The sequence below is a fragment of the Carassius auratus genome, linkage group LG44F (assembly GCF_003368295.1).
Source record: "Carassius auratus strain Wakin linkage group LG44F, ASM336829v1, whole genome shotgun sequence".
Taxonomy (NCBI): Eukaryota; Metazoa; Chordata; class Actinopteri; order Cypriniformes; family Cyprinidae; genus Carassius; species Carassius auratus.
The window spans coordinates 1,599,543-1,625,332 of NC_039298.1; the positions used below are offsets into that span (position 1 = coordinate 1,599,543).

The window sequence follows — 25,790 nt, forward strand, 5'->3', positions numbered from 1 at the left end:
TTATTTTTCAGTGACCTTATAGTTTTATTTGACATTTTGACTAGTACAGGGTGAGTAGCCTATATAATGCTTTACATGCATCTTTAGCAGCAATGGCTCAGACCTGTGTGTGAACTGCGTATAAATTAATATGATATATTTCACAAAAAATTGCAAGCATTCTGGTCTTACAATATAGAAAACAGAGATTTGAGTTGGATTCCAGTGTTTAATGAAGCCTGGTTCCTGTAGTGTGAGGGAGCTCTGGAGGTGGAGCTGTCACTGTTCCCGATCCTATATATTCATCTGAAGCTGCAGAGCTGGAGATCCTCAAACATCCTCCTCCAGCGCGAATAAACGCCTCCGGACTGAGGGAAATGCACAGTCTTTGAGATTCTCAGCAGTGAACAGATTCAGCACTCCTGTTCCAAACGAGTGAGTACATTACTAAACTTCAGCTTTGTCATTTCTGCCGTGCCTTAATAAAGTACGCTACGTCCCTCCGACACGTATGCACCATTATTCTGACAGATATGCAGCTGTATTCGTTTGATGCAGTGTAATAAAGAATATTTACTCGTTTATTCATTGTTTCTACTATGTCAAAAGCTAAAAGCACAACTATTTCGTTTGCATGAGCAGTGGAAGATGCTGAATTGCCAACTGTGTTTATCAAGCTTGTTAACCGTGAGGACTCTGCGTGTCGGCTTTAATTCATCGTCTATTAATTAATTTGCTGATTAAGTGCCGACGCAGATCGGCGCTGTCCGCGATCTAGTGCTGAAATCTCATTCAGCGTTCATTCAACAAGACTCAATCCACAGCAAGTACAGTTTCCTGCCATATAACCACAAAAAATGCTATTTCTAAAATTTTCAAACGTGAACAAAACAACAACAACCACATGACATACATTCCTATAGATGTAGCATAAGAAGGAACTGCTGGAGTGTATTTTTTGTAGTTTACTAATATAAATAAAGTCACACCAGATTTATTTTTCCAACAGGCGACTTAGTATAAGCTAGCAAATAATACGACAAACTTCTGTCGTATGTGAGCTAATGATATTTTATGGTTTTCTGCTGCTTTTGTTCCCATGTTGAGTAAAGCTTATAAACCGGATATTTTTGGTGCGTGATTGCTCCATCTCTCGCGATTTTGAATAGATGGTTTGCTTAGACTCATTATGTTCAGAGATCGATTGCTGTTTTCGAAGACTGAATTCAGTATTGGTTAGAAAACTTTTGGCTAAAACTAAGGGTGTTGACGGCGTGACTGTGGCGATGTCTCAAAACCTGGCGAGCTGTCTTTTCCTATGCGCCAAAGACTCAGTCCTATCGATTGAGCAGACGGTGAATCGCTGGACCTGTTTCAGTGGATGCACTCTTACTATTTCTGACACTTAAAGATTTGGCTGAAGTAGTAATGTAGGAGTGGAATGGTACAGTAGGATATGCAACACTGGTTCTCTTCACTTTTGAAAACGTGTGACACGCTGGAAGCATAATATAGTGCAGAATATGAACAAGTCACAAACAGTATTGAAGAAAATATATATTTCAATCGGTTTTTATAAAACAATACAATCTCTAAATACAATCTTTGTAACTTAATCTAAAAAGGTGCATGCTTGTAAGAAACAAATCCATCATGAAGATGTTTTAACTTCAATTCTTGTGGAGTTGAATTTGAAAATACTGAGACAAAAATAAATCAGATCAATTCTTTAAAAAAAAAAAAAAAAGTTTAAGTCTTTGCACTGAATCCGTACCTTATGGATATGAAACCAGGCCCCCAGCGGATGATGGATTTTATCTATCAGAAACTTCTGAGCCAAGCACGTTTGAAGCATCATGTTAGCATTGGTTCAGCGTTTGATCCGCTAAACTTTCAAACACATAAAAGTTGTGCTGGATACTCTTCTTCACAACAAATTGCACATTTGCAGCCGCGCACATATCTATGGTCCTTGATGTTTACTCTGCTGAATATAAACTGACAGATGCATTTGACTGTCTCAGACTGAGATAATGCTTTACAATAAGTGCTAGTTACAGTGTTTATTCAGATACAACTTGGAAGAAAGGAAGAAAGTTGGTACATTTTGAAAATTAACATTAATGTCAACCCTAATTAACATTAATATTTTAGAAGTATTGTTTTTTGAACCTTTGTGCTGCGTAGGCGTCATTTGTGGGTGGGATGGGTGGAACATGTCCCTACCACTTTTTGAAAGTTGTTGAAAAAACATGCAGAAGGCTTCTAACATGTTAAATGTGAGCCAAAATCATCACAATTAAAAGAGCCAAAGACTTAAACTACTTCAGTCTGTGTGCATTGACTTTATTTAATACATGAGTTTCACACTTTGAGTTGAATTACTGAAATAAATGAACTTTTCCTCGACATTCTGTATTAATGACAGCAGGGCAAGTGCAGTTCCAGAATCAAATCTGGGTGAGGGTGCTTTAACCTTAATGCAAATCTATTTTAACCTAGATTTTTGTCCCTTTCATTGCTATGGCACAAGGATCGCTCCCTTTAAAATGACTAACTAGTTGTCACTGATCTTATGGTAGTCTTATGAAGTTTCATTAAAATCAATGAAACTCTCTACACTACGCAATGAATCTCTTATTTACATCATGTTGCACTTTGTTTGTTGTAATAAGAGATATTTTTTATGTAATATTTAACATTTGTGGCTATGCCCCTGCTGCAGAGGGACTTCTTTTTTTTCTTTTTTTTTTTGGTTAATTGAATGAAATGGTACAAATGATCTGTCATTTGGCTTTGAGTGCTAATAGACAGGATATTCTCCACCATTATATGACAGATGTGATGCGAGTCAGTTCAGCCGTGTGTGTGTGTATGTGTATCTGTGCTATTTATGTGCTTTTTGTATTGTCTTTGTTATAAATAAATAGATTTATGTGAGATTTACTGACTTGGAAAGCACCTCTGATGTCAGAAATGCTGGTAGGTGGATCATGGGGTTTGAGACACATCCAGTGTTAGGCATTGCAGAGTGTATTCGTGGGATTGAGTCAGTGCTGCGTGGGTGTGTGTGCAGATCATGCCACATCTCTCTCTCTCTCTTTCTCTTTCTCTCTCTCTCTCTCTCTCTCTGTGTGTGTGTGTGTGTGTGTGTGTGTGTGTGCATGGACACAAACCACAGCAGGAATGATAGGCTTGACTGAAGGTCAAAAAGGTCCTCTGAGCTTATTTAAGAAAAAGCAATAAATATTCATGTAGCTTTAGGAGGTTGTTTATTTGGAGTGGGGTTTAAATCCACAGTCGCTTCCTTCTTTAATGAACCCTGGGGAATCAACACAGATCTGCATCACAACACTGATAAACACCACATACTGTGTGTAAAGACTTGTTGTTCAGTGTTATGTAACAAAAATGGCCAAAATATGTGTCTAAGATATTTTTTTAAATGATTGTGGGATGATTGGTTTGTAGCACACTGTTGCAAATGTAGCTTGTAGCTTTTTCTATGAATGCGAGATTATCTTACTGTTATATGCACTTTCTCAACTATAAAATCATGCATAGAATGTGTGAAATCTTATTAATATCTTGGGACAATTATTGACATAGAACTGGACTTTGACACAAATCATTAAGCTTTGTGTGTTTTGTTTTGTTAAAGAAAACTCAAGAGTCGAGTCTTGGTTTTGAATTCTAGAAGATGAATTCTTGTTAAATGGTTAGGTTGACTGGGAGTCACAGCTTAGCTGAGGGTCTCTGTATGTCAGACAGTTACAGAGATCTTAAAGGACAACTCCTTCGTGCAGTGAATTCCTGCTTCTTCATTCTGGATGAAGGTTTATATTCCCACAGTGCAGAACTGAGAGATATAAAAACAACTTTGTTCCAGCATCTGTTACTTAATTGAACAAGTGGTAGCAATTTTTCAAGAGATGATGTGAATTTGGAGCAGTTTTATCATATATATTTTGCTGTTCACTGTCTTTGTTGTTTGTTAAATGTGTGTTAAGATGTATGAAGTCATACAATGCAAACCAAGTAATAAAGTAATAAAGAAACTTGAACCTGAACCTGTTTTAAAAGGTAAATATTAGCAATGACTTATTGGAGTATATTGCATCTTTTTCTCATACTTGTTCTTCAACACTTCTGGATTTATCCAGGCTCCGGTATAATTTTGTACTATATACAGATATATACAGAGACAGGGCCGTGCACAGACCTTTTGAGGGGCATGTGCTGAAACTGAAAAAGGGCACCCCCTCCCTTTTTTTATATCAATTATATATATTCTCTTTTTTAGCTATTCTGTTTGGTTTCATAAGCTAATTTGTATTATTTGGTTAACATTTTTATGAATGACATTGAGAAGAGGGGAAGGTGAGCAATGAGTCAAGTATTTTTGACTAACTTTTTTGAAATATAATTTAAGTAATTATGTCCAACACTACAGTACAACTCAATTCCAGATTATAAGAAACTATAGCCATACCGTTACTATAACATATCCAACATGTTTCCGCCTACCTGGCAAAAATTTGATACTGTGGTGGACCAGGGATGTTGGTTTCCTGAAGGTCTCCTATTCACTACACTTTCCCTAAAATAAGCCAGCAATGAAAAAATAAATAAAAATAGTGTGAAAAGTACAGTTGCAGTGAAAAGCATTTCTGAAGGATCACGTGACACTGAAGAGTACTGAACTGGAGTAATGATGCTGAAAATTCAGCTTTGATCACAAAAATAAATTACATTTTAAAATATATTCAAATAGAAAACAGTTATTTAAAATTGTAAAAATATTACACTATATTACTGTTTTTGCTGTATTTTGGATCAAATAAACGAAGCCTTGGAATGAATCATGAATTACATTCTGCATGATAAAATATAAAGATTTCACAGTGATCTTCTGTAATCTTTTTTAGTTACTACTACATTACTGTAGTAAAACCATGTTTTACAACATTTTATACAGAGAGTATACAGAGAGTATACCATAACATGATTATCCTAAATGTTAAAAAATTAACTGTATCAGCAATCATAAATCAAAGAAGAAATTTCTTAGAAACATAGTTATCTAGGTGACGAGGATCACTCGCTGCTTTGTGTAAATTCCAGTACGAAACTTGTTATGATTTTCCGATGGTAAAAACAAATTATATGTTGTTGTTATCAATATATCGTTTTTGACCAGCGAATGCGTGTAAATGTTATTTATTTTTTTTGTCCGTCATTAAAACGGCGACGGCGCCTGCCGCTGCCGGGATCACATTACATTTTCATCTACAGGTTACAAACTAGTTTTTTTAGCTATATAGACGGAGCGCTCAGTTTTTCCTGTGGTAAAATGCATTTGGCCAAAATCGCATTTTATATAAGATGAAATGCTACTATCTGCACAGGCTATTTAAGTGTTGGCTATGTATTGGCTATGACTAGATGGCACATGCTAGCCCTCTCTCTCAGGCGACGTCCCACCTTTCTTTTACTGTCTATGCGTCCCACATGTCTCAGCCAGTCAGACAGACATCCAATAAATAAAATATGAGCCTTTATAGACATAGTGTTTAGTAGTACTTATTCAAAAAACAAGATATTTATTTACCCTTCGCAAAACTGTTCAGCTCAGCTGTTGTCTACTGTGCGGCTGCTGTGGAACTTCAGTTGATTCAATGAATATAGAGGGGGCGGAGTTATCAGCTTACTGACAGCTTGAGAATCGAATTAGATTTACACAAGCTCGTTTTAAGAACTTTAATTTGCTAAATATTTGTAAAACAGACATACAGACGTAAATGGTGACCAATAGCATTGAAAAAAAAAAAAAAAACCACCAAAAAAAAGGGCACTTCGGAGTGTAAGGGCAAAAAGGGCATGTGCTCTGCACAGGTTGAGCCCTACCTGTGCACGTGCCTGTACAGAGATCCACAATATCAGCATGTTGTCACACTTTATTGGGTAAGATGTCATAAAAGAACCTGTTAATAAACAGCCTTTTATAGAAAAAAATCCATATAGGAAAAATTCACGAAACAGTTTTACTTTAAAGTACATTTTAAATCGTTATGTTTTAATAACATTCTGTGGTGTTTTAATGACGTGCACTTATTTTGATACATGACTAAAATATAAGTCCTATTTAAGAAGCACTTTAGTTCAGTTAATAGCATTTAGTAAACATGTTAACTATATAATACAATTTTACTGAACTGCAGTAAACATGAAATTAAATTACATTCAGTTCACACTTAAATCTATAATTTTTTTAAATATATAATTTCCACAATAAGTAGTATTTAAAAGAAGCAAATGTGCAAATGTGTGTAAAATGATACTGAAAATTTTAGTTTTTAATTTTAGTTTTTTTTTATTATTATTATAATTTAATAGCACATGCTATATTGTCAATCTAACTCTAAAGCCAGGTTCATACACAATGGTAATTCAAAGTTCTTTACATAAAAGAAAGTAAAATAATCATGAAGAAAAATAATAACAAAAATAAAAATTTTAAAACTTTGGAAACTATTTAAAAATTGACTTATTTAAAATTTATTTAAAACAGTTAAAAATAGAAAATGATTTTAAATAAAATACAGTGAATATGTAAAATACAGTGCAATCGGTTTGGACATCGCACAGTGCTCATTCAATAAATGCACAGCTAAACAGATGAGTTTTGAATCTAGATTTAAATGTGACTAGTGTTTTAGCACATTTGATCTCTTCTGGAAGCTGATTTCAACTGCAGGCGGCACTAAAAGTAACTAAAGGTTCACCCCTTGTTTTGTGTGAACCCTTGGTATTTCTATCTGACTCGATCCTAATGATCTGAGTGGTCTGTTAGGTTTATATTCAGTGAACATATCTGCAATATAGTTCGGTTCTAGCTCATTGAGTGATTTATAGACGAGTAAAAGTACTTTAAAATCAATCCTGAATGTAACTGGAAGCCAGTGTAAGGACCTGAGGTCTGGTGTGATATGCTCAGATTTTCTGGTTGTAGTCAGAATCCTGGCAGCAGCGTTCTGGATGAGCTGCAGCTGTCTAAGGTCTTCTTGTGAAGGCCGGTGAGGAGACCATTACAGTAGTCCACCCTGCTGGTGATAAAGGCATGAACAAGTTTCTCTTAGTCTTGACTGAAATCTAAACATCTAATTCTTGCAATGTTTTTAGATGATAGTATGCTGATTTAGTTACTGCGTTGACATGACTACTGAAACTGAGATCTGTCTCCAGAATCAGACCAAGATTCCTGACTTGATTTTTAGTTGTTTTATGCATTCACCTTAAACACTTCATCTTTGTTTCCAAATGCAATGACTTCAGTTTTTTTCCTTGTTTAACTGAAGAAAGTTCTGGCACATCCAACTATTAATTTCATCAATGCATTGGCAGAGGGAGTCAATGGGGCTGTAGTCATTTGGAGATAAGGTTAGGTAAATCTGGGTATCATCAGCATAGCTGTGATAGGCAATTTGGTTCTTTCTCATTATTTGACTTAGTGGAAGCATATACAGGCTAAACAAGATTGGTGCAAGAATTGAGCCTTGTGGGACCCCACATGTCATGGACGTCCACTTAGACTTATGCTCTCCTAGACTCACATAATAGCCTCTCCCTTCTAAGTATGATCTGAACCATTTGAGTACCATCCCAGAAAGCCTGACCCAGTTTTCCAGTATCTCTAGTAGTATGTTATGATCGACAGTGTCAAACCCAGCACTGAAATCTAACAATACCAGCACCGAGTCAGAATTTAAGCGAATATCATTTATTATCTTAATGAGTGCTGTCTCTGTGCTGTGATGCGGTCGGAAACCAGATTTAAAATTGTCCAGGTATTCATTTGAGTTTAAGTATTTGTTCAGCTGATTAAAAACTACCTTTTCTATAATTTTGCCTATAAAAGGAAGATTAGATATTGGTCTATAATTGCTCAAAATGGCGTTATCAAGATTACTCTTTTTCAGGAGGGGCTTAACAACTGCAGTTTTCATGGAGTTTGGAAATGTCCCAGAAAGAAGTGAGGCATTCACCACTTCTAAAAGATCTGCTTCTAAGCAGTTAAGCACACTTTTGAAAAACGTGGCGGGAAGTGTGTCAAGATAGCAGGTTGACGATTTTAGGTTCTGCACTATTTCTTCCATAATTTTGCTATCAATTGCTTCAAAAGTAGACAAATAATTTCTTGTATAGCAGCAGGAAGCAGCTAGTCAAACAATAGAATTAAACTCAAGCTGTAAGGTTATTTGAAATTCAAGAGTGAAAACTCATGAGAACACCACTTAAATTGTTTTGGATATCATGTAGAATAGAAGTGTATCCTAATTAGCATTTTTGCATGCTCGTTGTAAAGACTTAAAGTTGCGTGCATGGCTGTGTTTCATCTATTCTTTATTTCTGGCTTTATTTTCATTCTGGATTCAAGATCATAAACTGAGGTTAAGGATTGTAAAAAAGTAAACAAGACTCAGAACTCAGAAACGAGGTCTCAGCGTCATTAGACCCGAGGAACACAAGGTTCTCCCAACATGTTTTATTCAGGAAGTGTCACACCAGGACATTTTGAAGCTCTGTTTAGAAATCAAGCTGTTCTGCACATGTTTTCCCCCAACAACACACAACAGACAATAAACACATTCATTGTGACATATTCTGAGGCACCATGCAAAAAAAAAAAAAAAAAAAAAGAACCCTCAGTGATCTGTAAAAGAGCTCAGTGTTTGTGGCAGCAGCGCACCACAAGAATACGGCACTAAATGTGAGGACACCTCAGCGCTTTCATAACTCTGTGACCACGATGATCTGAAACAGATGATGCACAGACCAGTTATTATAACTTCTCATATGATACATCTGCTGTGTGTGTGTGTGTGTGTGTGTGTGTCTGCTCCATGTGTGGTGAAGTTAATTTAAGGTGACATCAAGCTAAAATTCACACATTAATTTGTACCTTTGTGAATTATATGTAATTATAAGGGTCATTATACAGAATATACTCATATTTCTGTCTACAACTTAATATATTAAAATATTTCTGTAAAACATTATTTAAAAAATTGTAAATCATATTAGTTTTCTCAAAGAAAACTCCTTATCTCGAGTAAAGTTGCTTCAATGTTGAGCCTCAAGTGGTTTATGCTTTAATAAAACAAAAAAAGTGACACAAAAAGACTGAGAATTTAAAATCAGATCTCTTATATAATAACAACAACAACAATAATAATAAAATATTTCCTGTCCCATTCTTATAATCAGTCATTCAAAACAGAAGATGTTTTTTTCTTTCTTCTCTTTCCTAACAAAATCCAGTTACTCACTGACATCATCCTCTAGGAAGTGACATCATTTTTGGCGGGAAAACAACAGCACAAGCAACAGTAAGTATAGTATTAGCAATTGTTTTGATGATTTAATATTATAAAGCATTACTGACCAAATGACAGAAATCGCTATCCCTTTTTAAAATCATTACAAAATCATTCAGCTATAGTTTGCATTTGTATTAAATGCAGTTAGAAATAATTTTATATGAAGAGTTGGTAACACTTTATTTTAAGGTGTCCTTGTTACATGTTATAAATATTTTTTTGCAACCCTTTTAAGGCTCCATCAAGTTAAAATGAACAACGTTTATTGCCTGTGTTCAAACCCTAACAATAACAGGAACGACCGTGTCTGCTTCTGTCTACAAATCATAAAAGTTTTGCTCGTAAAAAAACAATCTTTATTCATCAGGATTCACCTGCGTTTGAGGTCAGCGACTCGTCTTCCAGTGCACTGCAGTCAGCATGCACTCGCTGCCATTGTTTAACAGCGGAAAGGTGTATTATTACAAGCAGAAATGTCTCAACCCTAAGAATAGGCCATAATATCATAAAAGGATTCTGTATCTGAATTTGATTAATTGCATTGAGAAATGCACAATGCTGGCAGATCAGTTGCAGTCTTTGAGTGGGTTCCAGAGGTTTCTGTGATACACACGCACTACACAGCAGAACGCACCAAAGAGATCCCCCTGCAAAACAATGTGTTTGTGTGTCAATAAATCAAATCGATTACTGTCATAGGAACTCTAGAGGAGCTGAATTAATGCGTGATGAGTCTGAATGCAGGTGATGGTCTCTGAGGTACAAGCTATAGGTCAGAAACACACAAGGAGAGAGAAAGTCGACAGTGGTGCGAATATAAAATATGTTTGCTGTCAAAACGCTACTTTCTAATGAGGAGCCTGAAACTGTCAACTATTTTTACCTTCTTATAAGGATTCAGACTGAAATTTAGGGCAGAAATATTTTATTCACAGCCATGGATCTTATCTGGTTTCTTCCTAAAAGTGTTCTGCATGTAGCACCAAAAATATGCTTTCCCCAAATTCAACAACAACAACAACCTTTATTTATAAAGCACATTTAACACAATAAAATGTAAAGTTTCTTTGAAAACCTCCAACTCCCGTTGGACATTTGAAGCGTGTCAGGTAATGAATTTAGTTAGAACATACACAGATATGTTGAATCAGATGTGGTTTATTATCAGTAGCTTCTTCTTCTTCTTCTTCTGTGATGGAGGTTTTGCTGGTCAGCGTGGCCCTGTTATTCCCCTCTGGAAAATGCCAGCACTGACGCTCATAATCAATCATGAACTCGAACAGTATCTGTTTTAGAGGACTCTTAAAAGCATGTAATGGCCTGGGTTAGACGCACACATTCAAAACAGTTTGCTCAATGAACTTGATTAATTAAGAAAACATTTCCACTCAATTAATTGGGGTCCATACGACAAGAATAAAACAAGTCCATTAAAACAAATGATGTTTTGTTGAACCAACTTAATAGATCCAATTAAGTCCCATTTAATATAATAAGAGAGAATTAGTTAGAATAAGCTAGATAATAACTATAGCTAAACTATGTTAAAATCAAAGTTTCTCCTCAATGGTAATCACAAAAACAACTGAAGCACTTTTAAATCATTAATACTGAAAAACAAAATAAAATTACGCTCAATTTCAGCACAGTGCAAAGCATGCTGGGAACTAGACCCACTAGTCATGTGGAAATGATTCTAATGGGAGTGATAGGCTTTTCTTTCATCTACTGATGGCGCATTTTTAGAAAAACAACAACAACAACACGAAATCCTTTGAAATCAAATCAAATCTCGATATTAAAGTGTTTGCACTAGGCTAGAATCGATCGCAGATTTTCTCTTCTGCCACCAGGGACCTGAAAGGATTTAGCGATTTTTAATAGATTTCACCTGACATTGTTGTATAAGTTTGCAAATGAAATATTCCCACAGACACATTATATATCCACAGTTGTTCTTTGTGTAATGTTGCTGGCCGCTTATACAGTCCTCCGCCTCGATATGTACCTCGTCCATCAGATGAGAATAAAATCTGCATTATACACTCTCAAGGTACAAAATCTGTCACTGGAGCAGTACCTTTTCATTTTATACCATTTAGGTACTAATATGTACCTTTAATGCACTTTAGGGATACATAAGAAACCTTTTGAAAAGGTACTGATCCAGTGACAGCTTTTGTACCTTTTTTCTCTGAGAATATGAGGCTAAGCTTTCAATTATTTGGTCGTCAAGTACGTCATGCTCCAGGACCAATATAAAGGGTACTTCATGGATAAACTAACAGGTTTTACTTGTTCAAATCACAGTCATTATGTCAGACATGCATTTAATTTGATGTTTGATATAGTCTCATTAAAATGAAAGAGACTATACCACAAACAATGAAGATGCTAAAAGACGTACCGAGTGAAATCAGTGCTGATCTGAACGCTGTTGCTGTCTCACGCTCACTCAAGTTCACTCAAGTTTAATGACGGTGGGAGCGTGAGTCACCACTGCAGTGCATTTAGTAAAAGACCTTACTTAAAGGACTTTTCCACAGTTATAACACTGTTTCCATATTCCTTCAGTCATTGCATTGTTTTGTGTCTTCTATGATGTGTGCATCCTCATGTGTAGGATCCCTTTTAAATGTAAACTATGGCATTCATGATCTTTAATGATCCTTTGTCTTTAAGTGTTATTAATGCCTTAAACAATTGAAAAAGTGCATAAATTGTGCACTTTTAATGTACCTTAAAATTATATATATATAAAAAAATATGATTACAGATAACAAAATTAATTAAATAAAAGGCCCCTAAGGTACATTTTCATAACTGTTTCTTAACACACTGAAATACACTATAATAATATCAAATTAAGTTTTACTTTAAAGTGCATTTTAAACCATTGTTTTAAAGGTGCCATCTGTAATGTTTGGCAAAAAAAAAAATCAAGTCATACTCCACATTCCATACCAGATGGGGGCAGTATGCCTCAATAAAGTGAATTGGTCTACTCTAGAGTAACAAACGAGAAACGGCATAGTCTCTATGCTCCGCCCCTACTTTCACAACAACACTACAGCCATAGCCGAAGCCTAACTGTGCGTTCACACCGCCGGTGTCTAGAGCGTCAAAAGTCGCTCTTGCCGCTCTGCTCACAACGCTGCAGAAAAATTTGTGAGCGCTCAGACGCTCTGACGTAGATCGAATGCTTATTTTGTATTTAAAGCGGCCACAAAGCAAACAATCTTGTTGATCTCGTGCAGACTAACCACAAGGAGTTATAAGTTAACCTCATTAAATATTGTTGTGGACGAAATATTAGGATCCTTTACTTAAAATGAACAATCTCAGACACCTTGGTCTACGTATCACTTTTAATTATTTTTTTATGCCCCTGTAGGCAAACAGGGACACATCATAGATTAATACAAACGCTAAACAGCAATAATCAACCTGTCCTTTATTCTGCTTGGGAACTAATGTGCCAACTCTCAAGCATTCACCGTGAGACACACGCAATTGACTCTTTTCACACGCTTTCACGCCACACATCAATTTTTTCAGGCACAGAAAAACCACGAAGCAAAGAGGACACGGAGACCAACAGACTAGACAGAGCAGGTTAGTTATGATACATAGGGCTGTGCAAAAAATCGAATGCGATTTTTCATGCACCTCTCATCTGTAAAGACGCTCCTGTAATTAGAAGTATATCTCCAGCATGTGCGTTCAGATCAGGGTTGCCAGGTTTTCACAACAAATCCTGCCCAGTTGCTTCTTAAAACTAGTCCAAAACTAGCCCAATCGCGTTTCCGGGAGGTTCCCTGATAAAAATTGCTTCCCGGGGTTAAAATATACATTTTTGGGAAGGGTTTCCCTGGTAAAATTAGCATTTTAGGGGCTAAATATCACGCTGTTGGTATTGGGATTGCTTCAAACCGCGGACATGAAAAACAACCGCAGACTTGGCAACACTGGTTCAGGTGGAGCGGCAGTAACTACACAGAGCCTTAGTCTACCGTCAACTAACACAAAATCCCTTTCAAAATCGACAAAGAATCGCCTGCGATTTTAACATCGATGTTGTGTAGATTGTCAGTGAATTACGGCTGTGTAGTAAATGCCAACCAGTGTTGCCAAGTCTGTGGTTGTTTTTCATGTCCGCTGGTCACAGTGACCCCAATACAAATAACGTGATATTTAGCCCCTAAAATGCGAATTATACCAAGGCAACCCTGCTAAAAAACCTATATTTTAACCCCGGGAAGCAATGTTTTATCGGGGAACCTTCTGGAAGCGAGATTGGGCTAGTTTTGAGAAGCAACTGGGCAGGATTTGTTGTGAAAACCTGGCAATCCTGATCTGAACACACGTGCTGGAGATATACTCCTAATTACAGGAGCGTCTTTACTGATGAGATGTACATGAGTAAAGACATGCACAGCCCTATATAATAAAATGGGTAACGTTAAGTTACAGCTAGCTAATTATCAAACTCAGCTACGGTTAGCCATCGCTAACATTAGCACGTTTATCGAACAGCCTTCGATACATTTCTATGTTATAACTTCCCGAAAACAAATACACAAACATATAAAACAAACTTCTAGCGAAATACTAACAGCATCTAACTTGCAAGTTCGGAGTCGAAGCTCATTTCTTTCAGGTCCATCAGTTGTCTCCAGCGATTAAAAGCAGTGCCGATGTTTACTCTGGTATTCTTATCGGATTTGATTTGTGATTGAGAGCGCGGTTGTTTTCCTGTAGCGGGTGTTGGTCTTTTGCCAAGGGCTTCAGCTATCCTTCCGCTCTCTTCTCTGAACTGAAAGTAGTGGGCTGTACTTTCCACACGATTGACATCAGGTCCAGGTACGCCCTGCGAGTTATTCGTGTATTGCAGGTTGGATGGTGGTTATGTTGCCAGCATACCGCCTCCCACGGCCGAAACTGGTATTACAACACCTGCCGGGCCGGGGCTAGTAATGCTAATGCTAATTAAGGTTTATATCTCTGCAGCACTATAACTTGACATTTTTTTAATGACATCATCGCCCTTATTTCTTCTCATTCTTTTGATGCGTGTAGGTCATGTTATGGATATTTTTACCTCAATTTCTGCATATGGCACCTTTAATAATCTTTTGTCTTGTTTAAGGAAGCACACTTGTTTTGATGTGTTGACTAACATACTAATTTGTATTATATTTAATATAGTTAATATACACAATAAATTGTGCCTTCATCATTACAAATGTGTAATAATGAAAATGTATTTTTTTTTTAAATACATGCCTACAGGTTTCAATAGAAATTACATAAAAGCATATTCAGCAGTAACTGCGACCACATTTAAACCATAATATACGCTTTCATTAAAAAGTAGATAACATATTATTTTGAACACATTTAAAATGCGTTGGAATTATACAAATTATGTTGCAAATTAAAAGTCTTTATTGATGGAATACAAGGCTCATTCACTCATAAACTGAACTAGTCCATGCTGAAATATGCTGTAGGAAATTGAAAGACTGTAACTCAACATATTTTGTCATTTCTGTGATTCTGTTTGACAGATCCGACGCTCAACACGTATTAAATACTGCTCTCCTGCCATCAGCTGTCAATACAGTCCTTTGATTTGGTTGTGAGTCTGTGTACTTCTTACTTTCTTGTGTCAATGTTCTGTCACACAGTGACTCATTTACTGTAGAGTCATCAGCATACAGATACACACGACTGAGCAAAATCCTTCTGACGCACACTTTCAGACAGAGGATCCTTTATCCAGAGACCTGAGCGATGCTCACCAGTAGCCACAATTAATCTCCTCTTTCACAGGAAAAGTAATTCACTACTTGCAGGGCTGTTTTTGATGAACAATGGGCTTGTTTCAAGACCGCACTGGCCATCTGTCACAGAACAGATGATCATATGCTTTTGAGGATGTGCGTAGTGCTTAGATTTCATGTCGTGCAGTAGCTGGAAGACCTTGAGGCGTGATCATGTTTTTTTTTTTTACCTTTTAAAGAGCTGTCTCAAAGATTAAAGAGAGAGAGATGATGATGAATTAGTGGCAGAGAAGAACTCATAAGAGTAATTAGGTATCGTCTGCATCTGTGTGTGATCAAAGGCTTGTCCTCGGGTTGTGGGCGACATCCAGGAAAGCTAGAAAATAACACCTTTATTCACTTTTTTCTTTTAAGAAATGTCACACAGTGGAGCTTCCATAACTAGACACATGCATGCAGTTTGGTTTTCATCTTTGTGATCTTTATGCTCTTTAGTGAGGTATACTAAGGTGAGCTTCAGTGCTACTATGAATTATATTCAGAGGGTTTGCAAAAAAATAAATAATAATACAAATAAATCTGACCCTTTAGTATAGTGGGATAGAGGAAGGTGCCCTCCTGAATAACGGTGTGCATTAATACTAACATGTAACGTATTTAGAGATGAGTTTAGCATGTGACAAATTAGTTGATGAGGCATCAATATATTAAATGGGGAAATATTACACAATGTATGATATACCACATGAAAATCATTAATTCCTTACCCATGACAGGGGTGAAATAACCCTCCTGGGACAATACATCCCCCACTTTAAAAGTATCTCAGCTGTAATGCTGTTCAAACACTTTAATTACTTTATTTATTCAGTGAAGCCATTTATAACTTTACAAAAGATTTCTATTTCAAATAAACGTTGTTGGTTTGAACTATCCGTTCATCAAAGAATGAAAAAACACTACATTTTTATAAAAATTAGAAGCAGCACAACTGTTTTTAAGATTGATAATAATGAAAATGTTTCTTGTGCAGCAAATCAACATATTAGAATAATTTCTGGAGGATCATGTGACACAGAAGACTTGAGGAATGATGCTGAAAATACAGGAATAAAACACAATTTATAATATATTACAATAAACAGCTATTTTAAATAAGAATAATATTTTAAACCATTACTGTGCTTGAACAAATAAAAGAAGACTTGCGGCATAAGAGACTTCTTTCATAAACATAAAACAAATCTCACCAACCCCCGACATTGTAATGACAAATAATCTATATAACTTAAATATTTATGCATTCCGTCAATTTAGATCAAATAAAAGAAAAGAAAAGATGAACTCAAATCAAGCATAGATGAATAGGACGCACTAAATTGCCCGTAGGTGAATGGATGAATTATAAAAATTATAAATTCCATTAAATTATATACCTGTGTATATTTAATTGAAGGGATTTCATAATAACAATAATATTTCGCAATGAAGGATTCCTCTGTGGGTTATGATGGATAATTAAGGATAATCGTAAACAATGAAAGCACCAGACACAACACAGCGCTGGTTGCTTTCTGGTTCAAGGGAACTTTCTGTTTCAACTCACTCTGCACTCTTTTTGCTACTCACATAAATGATTTCTCAAATCAGGAGGCTTTTCTTAGAAAAGTGAGCCATTACTTTTCAAAGTGATCAGATTATCATTTTTTCGCTGAAATGGTTCAACGGGGAAAAAGTCCCATAGACTTTCACCGATAAAAGGTTTCAAGGCATATCTAGAATATCAGAGAATGGATGCTTTTCACTTGAACCTGCAAGCAATCACCTAGCAACCACTCAGAACACCCTAGCAACCGAACAGCAATGCCCTGTTACCCTACCATTCTGGATGCAAGCTTCGCATGAGCGAGCACCGCTCACAGTTTAAAACACAAATAGATTCCAAAAGGGTTTTCACAGTGATTCTCCAGCCATGCTCACTGGAAGCACTTGACTCTGCTCAAAACTCAAAAAAAGGTAAAAAAAAAAAGAACGTACCTATGCGTACAAATCGCTGCTGTTCCCAGATGAAATGAACTTTAGAGGCAGTAAAATTCAGACAACTTGTATTCCTTTGCACACAAAGTACGATGTAGCAAATTAGCTCAAAGGGGAAATATTAATTATAACTAGTTATAATTTATATTTTATTATATTTGTATTTGATCTTAGAATTAACTGCAGCAGAATCAATATCAAAATTATTTAATCTGTTTGTCCATCCAGACAGTATGGTCATTTATCAGTTCTAGGAAAGTTTATCTTCCTGGCTTCCTACTTTATACAAGACTAGCAGTAACTTAGCATGTAGCAAGATCAACCTATAGGGACTCTGAATCTTGAGCAACACACATAGGCAATCACTTGTGAGTAACAGGCAACTAAATTAAGCAAACGCACATATAGAAAGAAGGGAAGAAAGGAGAGAGAGAGAGAGAGTCTTGTAGAGGGTCTGTCTCAAAAGGTTTGAGCACTGATTTTAACCCTTTTCCATCTTTGGTCTCCGGCCAATACAGGATGTGAATTCTGAGAGAGAGAATCTCTATTTGTCTCCATTTATGTACCTGAACAACATAATGAAAATGCAACAACATATCCCTGAACCAATGTAATAAAATACAGCAATACGTGCCTGTACCAACCTAATAAAAAAGTGGCCACGATTACATATTGAAGGCATGTTTTGGCACCACTCACTGGACATATCACTCTGAAACAGCTATGAATTGTGCAGTAAAGCACATGACATCTGTGTTGCAGAAAAGTTGTCACAAGCACGTATTTTCAATGAGTCTGGATTGGTGATTTCATAGAACCACCATTTTTGGTTCCCCAAAGAATCTTTCAGTGAACGGTTCTCAAAATAGCCCATTTGTTATTAGTGTGAATAACATTTGCATTGTCTGAAGAACCTTTGTCCACTTTGCAATAGAATTGTTCTTCAAGGAACCATCAATTGCAAATTTTTTTTTTAAAAGATACCCTTCCTAGTTTAAACATGATCTGTTTCATTTTGTGCAGGATAAAGATGCCCTGCTCACTGACACAGTGACTTCAAGAAAAGTCTACAACATTCCCACTGAATCCCTCATCCACGATGAACACTTCCGAGGCCACCCTGTCACTTTGGGCCATCAGTGCCAACTCCAGCCCCGTCTTGGACCTCCTCAACGCCACCGAGACCCCATCCCACGCCAAGCCTAAAGCATGCGAGCAGCTCAACATCGCCACAGAGGTGTTCCTCATCCTTGGCATCATCAGTCTCCTCGAGAACATCCTGGTCATCTGCGCCATAGTGAAAAACAAAAACCTCCACTCGCCCATGTACTTCTTCGTCTGCAGCCTGGCCGTGGCCGACATGCTGGTGAGCGTCTCCAACGCTTGGGAGACCATCGTCATCTACTTACTCACCAACCGCCAGCTGGTGGTGGAGGACCATTTCATCAGACAGATGGACAACGTTTTTGACTCTATGATCTGCATCTCTGTGGTGGCATCCATGTGTAGTCTTCTAGCCATAGCCGTTGATCGCTACGTCACCATTTTTTACGCTTTACGATATCACAACATCATGACGGTGCGGCGGGCTGCGCTCATCATCGGTGGAATCTGGACCTTCTGCACCAGCTGTGGAATAGTCTTCATTATCTACTCTGACAACACGTCTGTCATTGTGTGCTTGGTCTCCATGTTCTTCATCATGCTTGCGCTCATGGCCTCCCTCTACAGCCACATGTTCATGCTGGCGCGATCTCACGTCAAACGCATCGCCGCCCTGCCGGGCTACAACTCCATCCACCAGAGAGCCAGCATGAAGGCGGCTGTCACCCTGACCATCCTTCTGGGCATCTTCATCGTCTGCTGGGCTCCGTTCTTTCTCCACCTCATCCTCATGATCTCCTGTCCCAGAAACCTCTACTGCATGTGCTTCATGTCGCACTTTAACATGTACCTCATCCTCATCATGTGTAACTCAGTCATCGACCCTCTCATTTACGCCTTCAGGAGTCAGGAGATGCGGAAAACGCTGAAGGAAATCATCTGCTGCTACAGCCTGAGGAACGTCTTTGGAATGTCCAGGTAGTTTCAAACCCCGAAAAACGAGAGATGGATTATCATATCACAAGAATTAAAAAAGTTTGAGAAGAATGTCTCAACCCTTGATTTTGAAAGCATGATTTTTGTGATGATATCAAGCATACGCTCTCAAACTTGCAGAACGCTGGACCGTCAATCAAAAGCTCTTCAATGCACAAGGATGCCTAATGAGATAACTGTTGATAATAAATGTAAATATTGTTGGAGAATTAAGTAGGTCGTATAAGTATGGAACAATAAAATCCTCAACAGACAATGTGATTTAATATCAAAATCTCCAGAGACACGCAGGAGCCGTCGATCAAAGCCTGTGGGAAAAACAAGTGCAATCATTTGTCAGAATAATCATGCAAAACACAGCCTGATGTAAAGCTGTGTAGGTAAGATGACACTGTATTATAGCATGCAACTCACATTGCTGTTCTCTGTGGTTGCCATTGAAAGTGAGAAAGTATGAGCTACCGAATCAGCAGATGAAATTCAATACCAGCAGTTAATATACAATATATACACAAATCACAAGACAGAACATATGAAGTACACTTAAAGAAAAGAATCTTAAGATTTGAAGTCCTATCATATCACTAACAATTTTCTAACAGTCTGTGAAGGCATCAGGAGTTTTGTAATAGTGCCTGTATAATAATGTGTGTATTTATGTAGCTGCAAAAACAAACTAGACATATATTGATATTAAAAAAAGCCTTATTATTCTGTGCAACCACAAAAATAAAAAGCTAAACAAAACAACGTTAGTATTTCTGACATTCTGAAGCACTTATGGATATGCTGACAATTTATATATTATTATCCTAAGCACGAATATGTACTTGAAGTTGGGGGTCTGCAGTTATTCTCATTCTGTGTATTTGCCACTGACCCTTCAAATGTAATGACATTCATTTCTTTGGCTTTAAAAAATAAAAACTTTGTCATAGATGTCTGTGTGCTGTAAAGTTTGAGGGTGAGAATCAGTGTCCCTGGTGTTTGTCATTATGCTGCTTACTGTCTACAGCTACTGAATAAGTACATCTGTACAGATGGAGGTAAAAGCAAATGTTTTGTTGTTTGTCGCTGTTTCTGCATTCAGTCAGTCACTCGGTGACCTTTCAAGATAAAGTCTAATAACCAGAGATAAAACAAGGACTAAATTACACACAGGACTCTATCGATTAATCCATGTGTAATTCTTATAAACCATGTTCAGATAGACTACATGCACCTGTTTTTTTTTTTACCTGGTTGACCAAATGCAATTATATTGCTATATTCAGGAGACTTGGGCTAGTTTTCAAACTAAATGCTGCAGTGAATATTTCCCTGGGGGGTATTTTTAATATTAAATTCCTACACTCGCAGAGAAAAAGGTACAAAAGCTGTCACTAGGGTGGTATAAAGATGCTCCATTTAAGCTTAAACAAGGTACCAAGGTGAACTTTTTTAAAAGGGTACTACTGTGTGTCAGTGAAAGCTTTTGTAGCTTTTTTTATTTTGTGTATTAAGAAACTGAAGGAATGTCAAATGTGACTTAAATTCCAAACTGTATACAACTATAACTCTATAATCTTAAAATTATGTGACAACTTCACTAGTTTGGAGGATACAATTCTGATAATAAACCTCTGCATTTACAGTATGAATGTTTTGAACTGGATTTTATAGAGATTTGCAGAAAACAGTCTATAAAAGGCTTTTGACTCAGAACAATAAGTTAATAAGATATGTGATAGCTAGCCCTGTCTTATCCAACAGCCTACAAAAGGTACATTCGATTTCATATGCGAGGCTGTCCTTGCTATGTACATTCTATGAAATGTTTTATATAGAAGTTTCAGTTTGTTTCCTGTAGTATTTTTAGATGATACTTGTCACTTCTGTTGAAGTCAGAATTTAAAGGTGTAAGTATTTAGTCTCTGGTGTTGCTCGGACTGTGTAAATATGCTCAGTTTGGCTGTTCGTCAGCTTGATTTTTTCCCCCTTGACTTTGGTTCAGTCTCTGACTTTGTGAAATGCCATCGCTTCTTAAATGGGATGGTTATCATAGAATGTGCCTTGACCGTGTTTTGTGCTGTCAAAATGACCTGCAGTCTGTCTGATCTGTCCTCGGTTTCTCTGTGGTTCATTTATACTGCTCAGGTCTGTTGGCTCTCCATGAAGAATCAATGACAATCTACCTAAACCCCTCACTGTTTCACTGAAAACCGCTTGAATCCAATTCCACAAAAAAAAACAAAAAAAAACAAAAAAACTATTTGCTCGAGTGATTGCACATACAATTATCAGACAAATTACTTTACTATAATATGAATAATAAAAAATAATAAATAAATAAAAAATCCAGACCAGTGTCACTCACAAAAAAAACAAAACAATATATATATATATATATATATATATATATATATATATATATATATATATATATATATATATATATATATATATATATATATATTGGGTGAAACAGCTGGTAATTCATTTGGATTTGAGTGAACAGCAGTTTTTCTCCTCACACTGTGATAAATGCTCTGTGCGTCTGTGTTAATGTTGTGCAATATCTTATTTTCATGTATTTGGTTGCATGTATAATTAAAATATAAAAATGAAGCACATTCTGGTGTCCATTTTTCATTGTTACATGTCTCCAAACCTTTTTATGCATCATTATACAAAATGGATATATTTGAAAATCTTATTATATTATATAATCATGTTTTCCTATTAGTATCAAAAGTTTTAATGTATCATTCTAAATTGAGAAAATGTCCTTCTGGCTTTGAGAGATTGCATTGATTTCGGCATGTACTGTATTATCTCACTATGGCTTTGGCTTTAGTTCACTGCAAAACAGTTTTTTTTTTCAATTTTATTTTTAGGACTGACTGATCCAACTGGCAGTTTATAAATTATGAAAATTGATGTCTTTGTTTAGACATTAATATCCTGTAATTACATCCCTTGCTTTAGAAATTAATGCCACCCCCCCCCCCCCGCACAAGTCAACAAATAAAATATAATAAAAATAAAATCTGCCAACATCTCCTCACCCTCAAGTTGTTTCTTACATGTTTGGATTTCTTCTGCTTAACAAAGATGAGATTTTGAAGAATGTGCATATCCAAACAGTCGACTGTAACCATTGACATCTAAAATATGGGGGAAAAATACTACGGAAGTCAATGGGAACTGTTTGGTTAACATCATTACTAAAAATATCTCCTTTTGTATTCAACAGAAGAAAGAAACTAGTAACAATTAATTTTAAGGACCTATTCTCGCTATAAATTAGTTGTTTATTATTAGCATGCTTATTACTAGCATATTGGCGGTGTATTAATACTTATAAAGCATATATTAATCTGCATGACCATATTCTAGATCCCTTTGACCACCTCGTAGTACGTTACTACCTAACTATCAATAAGCAGCAAATTAGGAGTTTCTTCAGGGAAACTTCCCTATTTTAAAGTTTTGGCAAAAAAAAAAAAATGGATAGGGGTTCGGAAGAACATGAGGGTGAGTAAATAATGACAGAATTTTCATTTTTAAGTAAACTGTCCCTTTAAATGCCATGCATAAAATTCCAAAAGACTTCTACTTGATAGACAGATATATTCACATTATGATGCATCATTTACTTTGCTCATTGCTTAAAAAAACACTAGGGCTTTACGTTCTACAGAAATGTCGTTCTAGGTTATTTCATTATGGGGCTTACAGACTCATGCTGGTACAATAATAAAGCCATGAAATGAATTAATTAATCATATTCCATTCATGGAGATGAAATGATAATAAGAGGAAAGAGACTTTCATGATAAAAGAGGCAGTGTAAAGTGGAGCCAGAGGAAATTGACAGTCACTCTGGGAAAGAAATTAATAAAAAAATGTTCCCTTTAGAACGGTCTCTCCCACTGCGTTAATCACTCTGTAGGGAAACACTGATGCTGTTGCCTGATTTAATCACATTCACAATGGTTTGATTAAAAGTTGATTTTAGAAGTGAAAGTGACGTGACATTCAGCCAAGTATGGTGACCCATACTCTGAATTTGTGCTCTTCATTTAACCCATCCGAAGTGTGTTTTTGGATGGGTTACACACACACACACACACACACGGAGCAGTGGGCAGCCATTTATGCTGCAGCACCCGGGGAGCAGTTAGGGGTTCGATGCCTTGCTCAAGGGCACCTAAGTCATGGTATTGAAGGTGGAGAGAGAACTGTACATGCACACCACCCACAATTGAATTACCTTGACGGTTGGCTGGTTTTGTGAAATCATTGCTCATAAGTCACTGCTGCTCAGCCACCTGGAGCGGCTTGGGTTGAAAATCTATTTAGCCAAGAGCTCTTTGTCTCTCAGCCAATGAGTAGTCTTTCTGGGGACAGTTATCGATTCTGCCCAAATGCGGGAATGGATTATGCCAGTATGCTCCCTGATAGTTCAGCAGCTAGTGGTGTCATTCATGCTGCTCAGGGCTTTCCAGAGGATGCTCAACCTCATGTCAGTCAATTCCTCTGTGATTCCTCTGGACCTGCTTCACATGTGGCCCCTCCAGTATTGTCTCAAAGCCCATGTACCGTCCCACACTTTGCATATGGGACATTTTCATCTTAGGGTAACAAATGTCAAATGGTTGCACTCTGTGAGCTTCTGTGCTACCTGTTACTATTACCACAACACAACCTGGAATACAAATGAACCGTTTCTCGTACCATGCCACATTGGGCAGCCTTTGGGTGTAATTTTCAGTCATAGGACAACAAGAGAAGTGATGTAAGTCTTCACCGCTTTCCTAGCAAAAAGAAAAGGAGAAAAAATCGGAAGATGTCTGTGGATAAAACAAAACTCCCTAAAGACCCATGTCTCTGTTCTTGCCACTTTAGCCCTGATGCCTTTGAGGCTTTTAGTAAACCACAGCTAATGAAAGAGCTTACAGGTGGCGATGGATATAAGCGTATAGGCTTAAACCAAATGGCGTACCATTGATTTTTTTCCCCATAAGGAGTCTAAACGCCCCTCGGATATCAAGTGAAATCCACACTGAGAAACGACAGAGACAAGAAATGCTAGATGCTATACTGGGATGATGTGAACATGATGCTGCAGCCACTGAAGGAGAAAGTCCGAGCTTATTCGAGGAGGAACCGAACAGTTTGTCAGATTCACTGCAGTCAATGAGTGTACAGTGTTCTTCAGTTATGAATAATGCAACAACGCAGATGGATGTGGACAAATGAGGTTCAGTAACCCAGCAAACACTATTAAAGGGTTAGTTCACCCAAAAATGAAAATTATGTCATTAATAACTCCCCCTCATGTCGTTCCAAACCAGTTAGACCTCCGTTTTATCTTTGGAACACAGTTTAAGATATTTTAGATTTAGTCCGAGAGCTCTCAGTCCCTCCATTGAAGCTGTGTGTACGGTCTACTGTCCATGCCCAGAAAGGTAAGAAAGAGTGTGACATCAGAGGGTCAGTTAGAATATTTTGAAGCATCGAAAATACATTTTGGTCCAAAAATAGCAAAAACCAGGACTTTATTCAGCATTGTCTTCTCTTCCGTGTCTGTTGTGAGAGAGTTCACTGCAGTTTAGTGATATCCGGTTCGCAAACGAATCACTCGATGTAACCGGATCTTCTGGAACCAGTTCACCAAATCGAACTGAATCATTTGAAACGGTTCACGTCTCCATTACGCATTAATCCACAAATGACTTAAGCTGTTAACTTTTTTAATGTGGCTGACACTTCCTCTGAGTTCAAACAAACCAATATCCCGGAGTAATTCATTTACTCAAACAGTACACTGACTGAACTGCTGTGAAGAGAGAACTGAAGATGAACACCGAGCCGAGCCAGATAACGAACAATAGACTGACTCGTTCACGAGTCAAGAACCGTTTCTGTCAGAAGCGTCCGATTCGAGAACCGAGGAGCTAACGATACTGCGCATGTGTGATTCAGTGTGAAGCAGACCGACACACAGTGCGTCTGAACTTAACTGATTCCTTTGGTGATTGATTTTGTACTAGTGTTATGAGCGCGGGTAAACCGAAGGCTTGAATCAAGGGCAATCATCACAAATGATGCTATTACGTCGAGCGTAAAAGAACCGGTGAACTGTTTTCTTCAACCGGTTTATTGAATCGAACTGTCCGGAAGAACTGGTTCGCAGAAAAGAACCGATCTTCCCATCACTACTGGTGATCCGAAAACCGATGCAACCGGTTCTTGACTCGAGAACGAGTCAATCTATTGTTCGTTATCTGGCTCGGCTCGGTGTTCATCTTCAGTTCTCTCTTCACAGCAGTTCAGTCAGTGTACTGTTTGAGTACATGAATTACTCCGGGATATTGGTTTGTTTAAACTCAGAGGGAGTGTCAGAGTCATTAATTAAATAATTTTTCTTTTTGGGTGAACTGTCCCTTTAATTTGAACCCTGGTGTGTATGCGGCAAAAGGAGTGTCAAAAAAACTGGCCATTGTAGCTAAGAGAAAAGAAT

General features: G+C 37.2%; 1 protein-coding gene across 2 annotated transcripts; it reads left to right on the forward strand.

Annotated features, from left to right (window-relative positions):
- Positions 1 to 306: 306 nt before the first annotated feature.
- On the forward strand, positions 307 to 21,647 carry LOC113068290 (melanocortin receptor 5-like). Of its 2 annotated transcripts, XM_026240979.1 has the most exons (3): positions 307 to 414; positions 9,301 to 9,368; positions 18,206 to 21,647. In XM_026240979.1, the coding sequence occupies exon 3, from the start codon at positions 18,282 to 18,284 to the stop codon at positions 19,266 to 19,268; it is 987 nt and encodes a 328-aa protein (XP_026096764.1). In that variant the 5' UTR covers positions 307 to 414; positions 9,301 to 9,368; positions 18,206 to 18,281; the 3' UTR covers positions 19,269 to 21,647. The 2 variants fall into 2 exon arrangements, with proteins under 2 accessions (XP_026096764.1, XP_026096763.1); XM_026240978.1 differs by lacking the exon at positions 9,301 to 9,368.
- Positions 21,648 to 25,790: the final 4,143 nt, after the last annotated feature.